Source organism: Aphelocoma coerulescens, chromosome 1, assembly GCF_041296385.1.
Source record: "Aphelocoma coerulescens isolate FSJ_1873_10779 chromosome 1, UR_Acoe_1.0, whole genome shotgun sequence".
Classification (NCBI taxonomy): Eukaryota; Metazoa; Chordata; class Aves; order Passeriformes; family Corvidae; genus Aphelocoma; species Aphelocoma coerulescens.
The window spans coordinates 100,582,902-100,597,936 of NC_091013.1; the positions used below are offsets into that span (position 1 = coordinate 100,582,902).

Sequence of the window (15,035 nt, forward strand, 5' to 3'; positions counted from 1 at the left end):
TTGTTTTAATAAAGTAATCCAGCTCATTTCATATGTAATAAATTCATTAGGCTTTGGGGGTTTGTACAAGATCAAGCACACTTTAACAGAATTCATTTAAATACCCTTCTTTTAACAATTTATCATTTCACAGTTTTGTAAACACGCTTCAGTGCTCTGACTGAGCTCTGAAGGGTTTGCCTTGGTGAATTCATACCATGTTCCACCATGTGTTTCAGAAGGCAGCTTGTTACCCTGCCAGTAGGACCACAGCACAGGAGGATCACACTGCCAGCAGGTGATCACAGGCCTTCGCCCTGCCCGGTCCATGGTGCCTTCTCCCTCCTCACACATGGGAGAGTCACACAGCATTGTCACAGCTCCAGGTCCTGCAGGTCTCCCCAGCTGGGGCCAATTTTCACTTTAACATTCAGTTTCACCGAGAGTTTGATGGCGTTTTCCATCTCGTGCTTCACGATCTGAGCAACCTAAGAGAAAATGTCAGGCATCAGACACACACACAACTTCAATGCTCTGGGTTACTGTCAATAGCTGGGGCAGGCAGACACCTGGAATCCTCTCCTGCATTTATGTGCACTGACTTACCACCAATGGGAATGCAACCAAATCCTAATTGGTGTTTATGAATGGAGAACCTGTATAAAGCCAGTGAGATTTTATGCAGCACAGAGCTGTGACTGGTTCTGCAGTGTTTAAGACTACTTAGAAAAGAGGCCAAGATTAACTTTCTATTAAACACCTGAGAGTCCTGCAGAGTCTCATCTTTCACTCAGCTGCATAACTCTTCTGTGTTTCATGGAATCTGTTCTGAAAACTTCAATGTACTGAAAGCAAGACACAAAACAACTTTGCCAGAAGCAAAGAACAGTGGCTCCTCCGTGCTGTGCCAGCATGAAAAGCACTTTGTGAAACACAAACTATAAACCTCTGGGAAAGCAGGTCACATTCCATGTGGGTGCTACAAATACTGTCCAGGTTCCCCCTCAGTGTTTAGTTAAGGCAACTCCTGCCCTCTAGTAAACATATGAGGTAACTGTTCTCTGCCCTCCAAAAGTATTCCTGAGAAAGCACTCACTTCAATACACAGTTAGAAGACCAGAAATTATTTTTTTCTGCAACTATTTGGATTACAAGAGACTGGATTTTTTTTCCCCTGACTGTAAAAACCTGCCCTGGATAGAGGTACTCCCTTTCCTCCCCCAAGACCTGTGCAGAATCCAGCCTGTCCTGGATTGCTTATTTGAATGAATGTTCCAATCCACACCATCCCATGAACCTTTCCACAGCAGAGTGAAAAGACACTTTTAAATTACAGTGATTCCTCAGCTCAGCCAGAAGCCACTCTGTCAGCAGAGGAACTATTCAAGCTTTCTGACCCTTCCATGTGTTTTCATAATTTCCTCACAGGTACGCACCGTAGAAATTCCTCCATAGTTTTTGCTGGGGAATGGAGGAGGGGATTCAAGGAGCTCAGAGCACAAGAGTTTACAACAGTATTAAGAACTAGGGGAAGATTTGTCTTCCAAACCCCTATGCCCCTACATACTGCATTTCAAAATGATCATGATAACCTTGAAAATGCTTTGAAATGGGATGTAATTCAGCACAGATGAGTATAGAGCAGAAAGAAGCAGGGTAGAGAATTAGGACAGAAATAATCTACTGTTCCAAAATAGGATGAAAAATAACTGCCTGGGCAGGAAAAAAATGGGGTTATCAGAGATTAAAAACTGAACAGGTCTTAAGCAAGGCACACTGCTGTGAGAAAACAAGGAAATGAAATTCTGGAACACAGAAAATGTTGCTTGCATGACACACAGACCCATTTTCCACTCTATTCAAACCACTCCAGCCTTGATCAAGTTTGGGGCCCAGCATATCAGAAGAAACACGAACCATACAGAAGGAGGTTCTCTGAGAATGGTCACAAGTCCAGCACATGGCACCAGCAAAGAGCATCAGATTAGGGCTGCTGCACCTAGAACCAGGGACAGCAGCTGTGCTGCAGGGGAGACAGGAAAACCTGCTGGTTTAAGCAACTGCCCAGAAAAATCTATGGAGAAATATATCTGAAGGAAGTTAGAAAAGGTGGTAATAATTGCTCTTGAAGTTGAGGTAGTTCATGAAAAGAATAGAATACAGTAAATAATAAGCAAATCCATCCATTCTCCAGTTCTCCTGAGAAGACCATGATAAACTGGAGTCAGTATCTAAAGATGTTAAAGCCTATACTCAGGGGATTTCAGTCTTCTACAGGAAGAATATTAGGAGCCTTTTTGTCTCTAAAACAGCCTGCCTGGATTGAAGCAGCAGATGTCTGAACAAAGCTGGCAAAATGAGAAAAACCTCGAGCTGAGATTCAAGACAAAAATATCAACCCTTTTGTTTTTATTTAAATTTATATATATATTACTAATAGATATACTCACGTATATCTTCATATTTTTATTAATACATATTTATTAATATATACATGCACACTCAGGCCAGTCAGCAGTGCTGAAAGCTCTCAGACTAGGAGTTACTGCTTGTCTTCAGAAGTCACCTTTTGTCATTAACAATGTGCCTGTGCAGAAGTAGAAGAAAGGTATCCCCAAGGTATCCCAAGACATGGAAGCACGGCCTGGGAGCCTCCCTGTGCTCAGGACTTGGGAAATGCTGAGCTGCCAACACCCAGCTCAAGCACCTGCCCCTGAGAGCTGTCACACAGACACCTCTGTGCCCAGGCACAGGAGTGCCTTCAGGGAGGAAGAGCATGCACACACACACACAAAAGGCACTTTAAAACCACAGAGCACATTCCTTGTACCTACCATGCTGCCAACCAGCACCAGGAAGGCAAGTAGGTAGGGAATGAGGAAGCAGTACCAAAAGGATAGAATCCTCCTCTCCCTGCACAAACCACAGCTGTAATAATACATGTTCTGAGTTAGGCACCAGAGCATAAACAGGGAGGCAAAAATACCTCCAGATAAGGAAACACTTCCCCCTACACCTGTCACCAATACTAAGCCACTTCACTCACCAAGCCTCACAGAGAAGTTGCATGAACTGCTGTTATAAGCAACAAAGCACATGCTGAAAGTGAACTTTGGCCATGAGGATGGCTTGAGTCTGAAAATCAAGGGATCAAGCATGCAAACATGTTTTTTATATCCAACTGAATTTTGTTTTCACAGACCTTTCAGCATGCAGGGAGAAGGGATCCAGGGAAGAGAATGTGAGCTCCTAGAAGGAAGGCTTGTTTGAAATACAGTAACACAACAGAGCTGACAGAGGAACTGCAGGGCTGTACCTGGATGACATCGTCCTCTGCAACTTCATAGAGGAGCTCATCGTGCAGCTGGAGGATAAAGAAGCCTCCTCTGATGGGATGTAACATCCCTGCATTCCTCCTCCTCAACAGCCTTCCTGCACAGGTGAAGGGCAGAGTTTGTTAGGTACCATCATACAAAAGTGTGTTTCTTGTATCAAAAACCTTTGCACATTCCTAATGCTGAGAAAAAGAACGTGAGGAACTTTAAAATTAAAAAGCCCATGCCTACAAACAAAACCCCTAGTCATTGCTGTTCTATCAATATTTGTACAGCTACTGAGGGAAAGAATGTTAATGAAAAGTATTTTAGATATACACATTTCAGCCCTACATTATAAAGATATGAATCAGAATGGAGACAAGAGATAGTTGTGTCTCCTGAACCATCTGCTTTAAAAATAAATTTTAAACAAAAGCATGCAAAGTTTAATCAGAAGCTGGTTTACAACATTCTCTCTGAGAATGAATTAGGATTCTGCTTTTCTTCCAGAAACAGTTTAATGGTAAGTTTAAGAAAGCAGTAAGCCTCCTGCAAAATGCAGTTTCTGAAACTGTAGCTCCTGAGTAAAACAGAGGAAGGAAAAAAAGAGCAATTATTGAATAAACAAGTAAGCAGCTGACAAAACCAAGATCCTGGTAAACCTTCCCTGACAAAAAATAAAACAAACCCTTCAATGGTAAAAGCTGTTGGTACTTTAAAATAAACAAACACAACCTCACACACAGACTCAAAAGTTATTTATTTCTCAGGTTAGCTGACAGGAGGACTTCAGTTCACAGAAAGGGTTTCAAGCCATCATCAGTTCCTCACACAAGCCTCACACTGAAGCAGCAATGTTGAAGCAGCAACATAATGCAGGATGCTTCTCTGATGGCACAGGCATTTCTAACTTGCTGAAAAAGAATTCCTTCCAGTTCCTTAAACACTCAGTATCAGAGTAGGGAAAAACTGCCACAAATGTATCTACTCACCTCCCTACAATTACACTGGCCAAAGTAGCAGTAGCTTCTGCTCCTAGGAGGGGCACGAAGCTGTGCCAAGCACGTGCCTTCTACTCATAGCTGACCTCTGAATCTGGTCTCTCCAAAATAAACTCCCTGATACATTTTTAGAGGTTTGGCAATTAATTATTTAGTTTCCAAATAAGACCCTTCATATTAAGACAGCTGCATGTTTCAACTAAAGCATAAGAACTGTCAAAGAAATATAGCTCTCCATCTCTTGTCTTCCTAAAATATGCCTGATGAACAAAACACCATCTACATTATGCTAAAAAAAGTCTTTGTGGCATTCCTCTGGGAATGAGCACCCCAGCACAGCTTTGCTATCTGCAGCCAAAAAAAACTTATGCCACTAAGTGCTTCATATAATACTCTCACAGAGTCTCTGTACATCAAATTCCAGCCAACAAATTCCAGAGTTAATTCTAACCAAAAAATGTATTTTTGGAACCAGAAGTTGTCCAACTCAAATTTTTCACTGCCTCTGAAGCCAGAGTGTCTGCTCAGTTCCTCCTTCCCACTTCTGAACAATTCTGTGGTGGCATCACAGACCACATCACACAGGAACTCTCACTGCCAACCTTTGCAAGATCTGCTCTGAGGTAATTGAACTCTCTGTTCTGGTCACATTTGCTTTAGTTTGTTGAGCATTCTTCCTCCTTCCTTATGACTTTTTTGCCCCTTAAACACAGACTTACCACTGTCAGGAAATAAAACATCTCCCACCCCTAGGGCCAAAGGCACTAACTTTTTTTCAGGCTTTTTTTTTTTTTTTTTTAACATTAGTAACACTGAAAGCCATGCTCCAGTTTGCAAAGAAGAGGCATCCATACCGGTCTTATCTCTCTGGAAGGAGCTCTCCAGATGTCCATGGGACTTGAACACAGAGGAGAAAGCTTCCAGGCGTCTCTGAATATTCACAGTGGCTGTTTTGACAACATCTGCAGCAGATCCCTGAACAGTTGTATTCACAGCCTGTCGCTCTGCCTGAACAGAGACAGTTGTTCTCAAAACTCACCCCCAAAAAACCAAATCCAGCATGTCACATGTACTTAATTAAAAATAATAAATACATGGCCAAATATACACATAGTAAAACTTCCAAATGAAGAGGTTGTTTTATCTGCCTGAAAGAAAAGCACATTATAGACTAGCTTCAGACACAAAATTTCTACAGGTGCCTTAGAAAATTCCACAAACTTAAAAGTAACGAATATCAAGGGTAATAACCTGCAAGAGTCACAATCCACAAGAATAAGCATATACACATGGTAAGAGTTTCAAAGGGAGTGGAAAAATCTCAGTTAATCCAAGCACCACAAGACACTTCTGCCTATCTTCAAAGGGATGGACAACCGAAGGCAAGTAACTGGACTTTGTGGATTAACAATCTGGTCTGCCACATTAAATCCTGACTGCCAGAGCATTACAGCTGTGCAAAAACACACCAGACCACCATTATTTCAACACAACCAACTTCTCTACTAGTCCCCTCCTCAGACAAGAAAATTGTATTCAAAGCTTCTCTCTTTGTTTAGAGCTGAAACATGTGCAAATAATTATGAGGATGATGAAATGAAAGTGAAGATAATTCATTAACTGGTCTTTAATATGATTTTAAAGACTAAATCAAATTTGAACAAAAATGAATCTACAAAGCTTCCTGAGGAAGTATTTTTCAGATCAAATGGTCCAATATTTTCAAAAGCTTTTTGAAAGCCTCCTTGTTTCCCTGCGAACTATTTGGAGTACAAACACCCCCACTTCCTCCCTCTTCTACCCTAGTCTTTAATTCCACACAACTTGATCCAGCTTCCTACTGAGAACTATACTGCTTCCTCCCCACAGAAAGACCTCCCTAGGGGGTCAATTTACTGTTACTGGAGTAGAGGCTATGGCAGAAGCGTCCAAAATGACCTGGAAAAAAAAATTAATGCTAGTGCAAAGGTGTATACTAAGTAAATATTTATCTAAGAAGTTAAAGCCGTTTTCCTTTCAGGGAAAATAAGAAAAGGAACAAATATCCAGAATAGGACTCAAATGCCCTGTCTTGTTCAAATGCAGACAGCATGTAACATACAAAGACTGCTGAGTGGGAGCAACTCAGCCTGAAGAGTTAAAGTGTATCACTGTGTGGAGGCTTTTTAAAATCGTGTCCATTGATTTCAATAAATTACTCACTCCAGCTCCAACGTGGGAGTTCTGAAGTGAGGTTAGCACAGTGATGACAGCTGCACACCCAGTCACAGAAGACTTACGTCAAACAGGACATGACAAAAGCTGTTATTCAGAGAATCACTGAGGGAACAATGAACTAAGCAAGAAGTGGAAGGTCATGACTAAGATGGCTCACAAACCTTGTAAAACTGCAGACATGGCTATGCAAAGAAATCTGGTATTTTAAAAATAAAACTAAAAAAGAAGAATTAAAGAAAAAAAGGCACGGCACTCAACATACATGAGCTTTGCTGTAGGGATTTGGATCTTTGATAGCTGGCAGGTATCGCCGTCTCCCCAGGATGGTCTGCACAAACCCATCCCTTCTGCAGCTCCGCACTGTCTCCCTCAAGAATTTCTGAACCCCTGTGAAAGGAGAGAAAGTTTTCTGTAATACAGCTGATGTTCTGTACTGACTTCACAGTGGGGTCACTGAAAGCAGTCTGGGGCAGCCAAGCAGCACAGAGGAAATCCTTCAAATTTCCCGGACCCCATCAGTGGACGAAGGCACACGACCACTCATTCAGCTCTGCTGCAAAACCTATTAAGACTTTTGAGGTGGAAGAGAGTGCACAGTGTCAGGATATCTGGCTGTGCACAAGGAGGTGGGAAATCCATTCTGCACGGTGCCCAGGCACAGAGGGTCATACGTGTATTATTGATAATGGAGAGGTCAGAACCTGGACCAGCAATGGAAAGACAAGTAGTAAGGAGGGAATAAATTGAAAGCAGAATCCAGAGCCCTTGATGCCTCAGGCTGCCTGACTTCAGGCTGTGTCCCTTCAGATTCTAGGATGAAAGAAGATCACCCACCTGCACTTTGCAAGGGAAGGAGCAAATTCACTGAGAGTGTTAAAAAGAAACTTAGGTCAAAGAAAGGTGAGACAGGGAAGAATGAACTGCACTGCAAATTCAGGTGACAACTGTACGAAAGTGGGAAAAGTTAACTTCAGACAGTTTCTTTCCATGTTTACAAAATATAAGATGTAAAAGGAGCTATTCAAAATCAAGATTGACAGCATCAGTCAATTCATTAGGCATGTCATTTAGCAGTCAGCCTGGGAACACATACCAAGTGAAAATCCATGAGAAGTGAAGTTACAGTGTAAGGTACATGCAGTTTGCATGCATACACATGTGCCAAGAGAGAGGACACAGGAAGTCCTTCCTAATGGTCATGAAGGAGAGACTATTCAGAAATTAATGGAGACTTAAACAGACTGTTAATAGAAAACCATTTCTCTGCATCTGTCTCCTAAAGCAACAAACCCTAAATCTCCAGAATATAATTTTCCAGCTCACTTTCAAGTCCTATGATTAGAGCTAGCTGCCTCTTGTCCCATTTGCCCTCCATTCTTTTTCTGATTACAGCTCTGTTCTTTCTACAGCTTTCCTAAAAATTAACATGCTACTTAGAAACACAACAATATCTTTTTACAAAACATGGGAGAGCTACTCTGAGCAGCTGGATAAAAATTAAAGGGCAATATGCAAAACAGTTTAGAACTCCATGAAAGCAGAAGACAAGAGCAGAAGAAAGAAATGGTTATATTTAAAAATTTTAAGCATGGTCTAAAGTTGTCACAGCGTATCATTTGAAGCTGTGTTTTAATAAGAAAAAGCATGTGTCTCATCCCAAAACTTAAGAGCTTTAAAATGACTCCTCAGGGCTTATTATTTAATCAAAATAACAAAAAAAAATTAATGTAATAAGTAAAGAACAAAGTCCTAAAGGTGACTACAACCAGAGAGTAAAACATTACAGCGTATTAAACTGCTGCGTTCATGCACTGGACATTTTCAAAATGAAAAGCATTTTCAAGAGATATGAGTAGTAGGTTGAGACAAATTTAGGATTTGAAGAGACATGGAGAGAAGGGATTAAAAACAACCACCACCACCACCACCCAGCTCCCAAACAGCCATATCCAAACCTGTGTATCTTGATTTGAAGGACTCAATATAATTGGCAGCTTCATTTTCATCAATCCCCATCTGCTCGCCTAAAGATTTTGCTCCTATTCCATAGATGATTCCATAGCAAATCTGCCAGAGGACAGGGTGAAGAATCGCAGCCGTATGGTCAGCCATGCAGAGAAAGCAGAGCCAAAACAAAATGTGATTCACTGGCAGACAAGTGTATGGAAACAAGGGCAAGTATTCAAGGAGACCCTCTCTGAGTTCAAGCCATTCATGCTGCTTTTCTCCACCCTCATCCCCCAAAATCCCGACAGCTCCAGTTGCAACGTAGTGGGAGTGGGAGGACGGACAAAGCAACTACTGAACAATCATGGCTGAACTCACACAGAAAAACATACTACTGTGACTCCACAATGTGTTGAACACTGAACCTTCCTGCCCAGAAAGCTGCTACTGAGTTTTTTTCCTGAAATTACCTGCTTAGCTTGTTGCCTGGTCCTGTCTCCAACAGCTTCCGGATCCATCATTTTCCATTCTGCTGCGATGCTCTTAAAGACATCAGTACCACCATTCAAGGCTTGAATGAGGCGACAGTCACAAGACAAATGAGCAAGGATCCTCAGTTCCAGCTGAGAGTAATCAGCAGCCAAGATTAAGCCACCTGAAGTCAAGAAGTTATCAGAAAGCATTATTTCATAAATTACTCCAATATTCCATCCAACTTGCCAGCAAGAAGGACTGAACCCCATCTTTTATCTTCTGCTCTGACAGTTTTTCCCAGCAATTTCTATCAGACAAATTCTTGCCTGTTCCCCCAATGCTCAGGCCTGCCTGCTTTACATCCAGTCACTACAGCTAGAATCCATCAAAACCAAAGAAACAAGTATCTGTCCAGGTGTCTGAGACAGAGCAGGCAATGTCAGAACTGACACTTGGATAGAAAGAACACTAGGTAGAGTGCAATTTGTGTATTAAGAGCTGCCTTAGCTACTGCCTCTTTACAAAACAGGTATTCTTAAAGAGGAAATAAAATTGTGAACATGTGAATGATATCATTTGAATACTTTCCCCAACTGAAACTCTCTCTTTTAAAGTCTTGTGAATAATTTTGAAGGCATGCTAACTACTGCACTAGTTTTCCAAGTAGGCTGCTCAGACACATATATACTGTTACCAATTCTTAAACCTTCATTACATTTAGGATTTTTTGCTAACCATATACTTAACAATTCCAGAACAGGACCTGGGCATTACCTGGGAAGGGAACAAAAGCATGCCTCATGCTAACAGAAAATGGTATTCCTCTTTCTTCGGATCTGTTTGCAGCTTGAACTTTTAGCCCATTAGGCAAAATACTGGAATGCTTCCTGCATCTGTGGAGAAAAAGAATGACTGCCCTTCACCAATTTCTAAAATACTAAGAGATGTATAATCATTTTTACCACAGAGAATCAATGAAACAAGTGAGACAGTGGCCTCTATTCCATTTTTCTGGACAATCCATACCCAAATTTGACCATGGGGGAACTGGACAGAGACCATATCAACATCTGAAAGGGATTTACTGATTCTGAAAAGACTTAGGGATAAATCTCCTAGTACATTCAGGATTCAGTTCAGAAATTGGATCATTCCACTCTAAAACAGGTAAGATGAATGGCCCCAGATCTGTGATGAGCGCATTCAAGAAAGACAGAGTCACAGGAATCCTAAAAATTCAACACTCCACCTTGAGTGTCAAGTCTCTCAACATAATTCTCCCCTGCAGAATGCACACACCAGCCCATACCTAGCAGAGGCAGAAAGATCCCCCACCCCAACATCACCCTCATTACTGCACATGCATACACATTCCCAAGTAAGCCTGTGAAAACAGAGCAGAAGTTGCAGAAAATGTGCTCATACCACACTGCACATTTCCTCCTGAAAGACTGTGGGGAAAATCTCCCCAAAGCTACTTGATTTTCTTTTCTGGGAGGCCAAAAATTTACAGTGTCACCCAGGTGCTCTGCATCCTCTCAGGGCTTGCTTAGGTCTCCTGTCCCACCAAGTTATTTGTAGCTGCAGATGGAATTGTATCCATGAGCATATCCACTGAACAGTGCACAGCTCTGACACCACTCACATCACATACTCCCATCAGCACCAGTCTACCAGACAGAGCCAATGGGCTCTTCACTGGAAGGCAAAAGGATTTTATAAGCCCTTGATGTTTGGATCAGGGATCTGAGCAAGTTCTTTATCAAAATGAAAATCTCTGAGATCAAGACTAGTTTCAGCAGAGCACAGAAAAGACATCATGCTCTCCCTCGTGCACTTCCTTTTCTTCTTAAATATTGTCATTTCAGGAATAGTAGGGAGCAATGATATGAAAGCACAAAAATCACAGAAATAAATTTTCAAAAGAAATAAAGGTGAGGGACAATTACATGTCTAGGTACTGCAGAAAATCACACTGTTCCCCATAGGTTCTCAGTTTAGTTAAATGTGTAAGGGCTTTATACCATGACCTAATTTAGCTACACTCCTTTGGTCAGAAGCTTCTTACAACAGGAGGAAAGAGTAGCAATAGCAGTTAGTAAGATAATAGACAGTTTGGACCAAAGCCTGGAAGGCCTATCAGACTTGGCTGGATGGCAGTTTCTTTTGTGCCAGCAGTCATTTCTGTGCCTTTAGGATTGCCCATCTTCCTAACACAGTGGCTGCTTAACTAAGGAATGTGTGAAAATGTAGGAAAAGTCAGCCTGAGAAACAGACCTCTCAAAGTCTGGCAGACACTCCATTCCTTTGATGGGCTCTTCTCTACAAGGAAGACTCTCAAGAAACCAGCATACTCCCCAGCCATTCTGACAAGCTGCTGCAAGCCTGAGCATTGCCATGGCTTTATGTCAGAATGACATTCCTGCCTCCATGGCTATGCCTGGTTCTTCTGAGGAGAGATGGACAAGATCCTTCCACTCCTGAGTTCTCTTTCCATTTCTTTCCCAAGGCACAAGGGTGTTAAACACATGGTGGTAGGAGGTGCCAGACAGAAGAACCAAAAACCTTCTCAAATTTCTCACATCTTGCTATGGGGAAAAAAGCTTAGAAAAGGCACTCAGGTGAAATAAATGGGACAAGAACCTGAAAGGAAAGAGAAAATGAACAGGCAGAAAAGGACCACCAAGTATGAAGCCTCAAAGCTCACAAGGTAGTTGCTAAAAGATTGACCTTGGTATTTCACTAGACTGCCACGCAACTGTTTAGGCATTGGCATGGAATGCTGTCCAAGTAGAACTGCAGAACCATAGAAAACAGGGCATTTGGTTAACAGAAACCAAATTTAGGAATCTTCCTCTGCTACCTGGTAGCTTCTGCAGGTCATTAGCACAAATGAAATTATTAATGAAGAATGAAAAATATGGTCACCCCTGTTCCCTTACAAACAGAGCTGCACAGCATAAAAAAAATGAACTTTTTTCTGTTTTTACCAAAATATCCTATCCTCTTTCAGAGTAGATCTTAGCAAGTCAAACCAGATCCTAACTTCAGTTGAGTTATTTTCACACTCATTTAGTTACTTCCACCCAACAGCTGGGAGCGTAACGCTCATCTCACTGAAGGGTTTCATAAAGGACATCAAAAAGAAAGCAGATAGCTACATGAAACCACATGCTGTTAGCATTATTACATCTTTCATGTATCATTGATTTTTAGGTCTTTATTCCCCTGTAAGAGAAACACTGAATAACAAGTCACACTGACATGACAGCAGCCACAGGTGAAGTCAGAAAAGAGAAATTGGACAACCCGACCACATTAAGATTAGACAGAAGCTTTGCCAAGATCCTCCTACCTGCCCCCCAAAGCAGCACGAGAATTAGCACTTCCATGGGCTTGGGAGGGTGGGCTTTCTTCAACCACAGTCGGCATTTCAATCTCAAAATCTCTTGGCACATTCTGGATATTTGGCTCTATGAAGGTTACTCGACCTGAAAGGAAGACAAGGCAGAACTAAGGAAGGGTCCAAAAGGAGTCTCTCTAACTCAGCACAGCTGCACACACTCTGCATCTCCAAAATGCAATGGGCAGGAGAGTGAGAGAGGACACGACCACTGATCAAATTTTACAAAAGGAAAAGAAATCTGTATTTAATGGGCTTGTGATGGTTCCCCATTTTTGTATCACTAATAAGAAACTCCCAAATCCAGCACCTGTTCTGGAGTCAGAGATTTACATGCGTGCAAGAAATGAATAATAATGCTCAGTGAACACAAAAGCTATTTTAAATACATCTTGTTTTTTAAGGCAGATATATGTCAAATAGATACACCAGTATTTTTGTTTGGTTGAAGTAGAGCACAGGCTTGATTTCCTATCTTTTCCCCTTATAAAAGCTGCACACACATATGAGAAGACAAAAAACCAGTAAGAAGTGAGGCCTTTGCACACATTTGTTCACCTGTAGCTGTGTGAGTCTGTGAAATTGGATATATCCTTTCCATTCCCAGTGCAGAATTCAATCGCTTCTCTCTCTGTAGTGGAAACACCACTTTAGTAATGGCATTGTTGATCCTCCTCCATTCCAGTATCAGCCCTGGCAATGGGTGAAGTGTCCTTAATTTCTCCAAAACATCCTTGTGGGAAGAAAAGGGCACAACTAATCAATGGCCTTTAAAGCTTTATTTATAAAGTTTTTGCAGTTCTGCAGGAAAAAGTGACTCCTTCACCCACAGTGAGTTTTCAGTGTCACTCCCTTAAAATTAAATCCATATCCTCTCCACTTACACCACCTACGCCTGGGTAATCAAAGCACCACCTGACACAGCTGCATTATTACCCACAAGAAGACAATCACTTCTCTTTGGACATCACTCTTAATCAGCACCAACCAATAAACCACCTGAAATGATGAAATAAAGCATCACTTGCCCAGGTTCCCTATGTTGTCTCCTCTTGTCCAGCGTTAATGCTTCTCCTCCATCTTCTTGCATATTTTTCTCCCTGCTCTCTCCTATCTGTACACTAGGAACACAAAGTGAAGCCCTTGACCATGCTCCTTGAAAGACAAAGCTGATCACTAGCAATCAAATCCTTTCATGTTTAATCAGAAATATAAAGGGACTCACAAGAATTTCAAAAGACAGCGGCATGCAAACATTTCTCAAAATAACATATTTTTGTGTGCAGCAGGCAGCTGCAGCCTCATCCCTCCACATCACAAAAGGAGGAAATCCTCCCTTTGCTTCTTGCTCCCTGCTCTGCCACCACCACTGCACTCAACATCTTCACTGCTGCTTGAGTTCCAGAAATCAGTACTTGTCTTCTGAGCACAGACTACACTGAACCAGGGGAAACTAAGAAAACAATACAGATTAATGAGTCCTGAAAACAGGAACATATATATCTGCTAATTTCACTTGTCTGGCAAGAGCACCCATTAGCCTGCAGCAGTTGGTATTAATGCAAGTCCACAATATTTATCAACTGGCAAGGATGTCAATAGCCTTCACATTATACAAGCTCCTGATATACTAAATTTGATAAAGCTTCAGATTAGCCATTCTGAAGACAAATTCTCTGAAGCAAAAAATACAGATTTGATAGTAGCAGGAAGAGAAAATATGGTATTTATTCAACATGGTATTTAAGTCTCTTTCAAGCTGATGTGGAAAAATTCTTCTGCTATTGGCTTTACAAAATTATTGTGCTATTTTGGTCTTACACGTGATTTGGGAAATCAGATTCTGCCTGATTTACTCTTATTGAAGCCTGCAATTTATAGTCATGTACTCACTGCACTCAAGCTTTAGGAGAGCAGGAGTTACTCTGCTAACAGAGAAGGTAGAGTCCAGTTTGAATTTCCAGTGATAACTGGAGGAGCAAAAGGCAATTAAAATTTACTTTCAGACTAGAAACAAACTTTACTGTACCTTGGTTGTACTGAACTGCTTGCTTAGCCTGACCCTGTTTCCTTTAGCAGTTGCTCTTCTGGTGTAACCCAGGGTTTTCTTGTTCCCTTGGAGTTTCACTTCTCCATTTTGTGGCAACTTCAGTTCCAGGAACAACACCTGAAAGAGGTCAGCATTTCAAATCAGTTTCTGCCCACTACTCCCAGGAGAAAAGAAAAGCAACTGAGCACTTAAACAGCTTGTTCCAACCAAAGGATAGTACAAATGCTTCAGGTAATTAAAAAGCTGATTAAAGATCCCTGCTATCAAAGTCATTCCTCCTCATTTTAATTAACTACGAAATGCAATTTAAAATCTCATTTTCTGAACACTCTAAGTTTGAGTTCAGAGGTATGTTTTTAGAAAAGGTAATTAACTCCATCCAATAAGTGAGGTTATTACTGACAGTCAACTGTAATAAAATGTAATGTTCAGATGACTGAAAGTGGGAAGAACATTGGTGAAAAAAAAAGAAGTGTTAGCAGGGAGCAGGTTTCAGACCAATATGAATGGCAAAGAAAGAGGTGGTCACAAATACCTTTTAGAGAATAGCTGGAGTATTAGTTTTTCTAACAAATTGTGAAAAAACTGGGAAATTAAGTATATGCTCATTTGGTGACAGAATACAGCTCTTAATTTTTCACTTTCTC

At 41.3% G+C, this 15,035-nt stretch overlaps 1 protein-coding gene across 1 annotated transcript in view; it reads right to left on the bottom strand.

Moving 5' to 3' along the window:
• Positions 1-15,035, bottom strand: part of POLQ (DNA polymerase theta) — a 50,589-nt gene continuing 35,554 nt past the window's right edge. Inside the window, exons 21-30 of the mRNA XM_069027760.1 lie at positions 14,368-14,505; positions 12,897-13,071; positions 12,291-12,426; positions 9,710-9,828; positions 8,932-9,116; positions 8,470-8,581; positions 6,777-6,901; positions 5,152-5,305; positions 3,296-3,411; positions 1-467 (exon numbers count right to left, since the gene is read on the bottom strand). Coding sequence (XP_068883861.1) covers positions 354-467; positions 3,296-3,411; positions 5,152-5,305; positions 6,777-6,901; positions 8,470-8,581; positions 8,932-9,116; positions 9,710-9,828; positions 12,291-12,426; positions 12,897-13,071; positions 14,368-14,505 — 1,374 coding nt within the window. The 3' untranslated portion in view covers positions 1-353. The remainder of the gene's footprint in view (positions 468-3,295; positions 3,412-5,151; positions 5,306-6,776; positions 6,902-8,469; positions 8,582-8,931; positions 9,117-9,709; positions 9,829-12,290; positions 12,427-12,896; positions 13,072-14,367; positions 14,506-15,035) is intronic.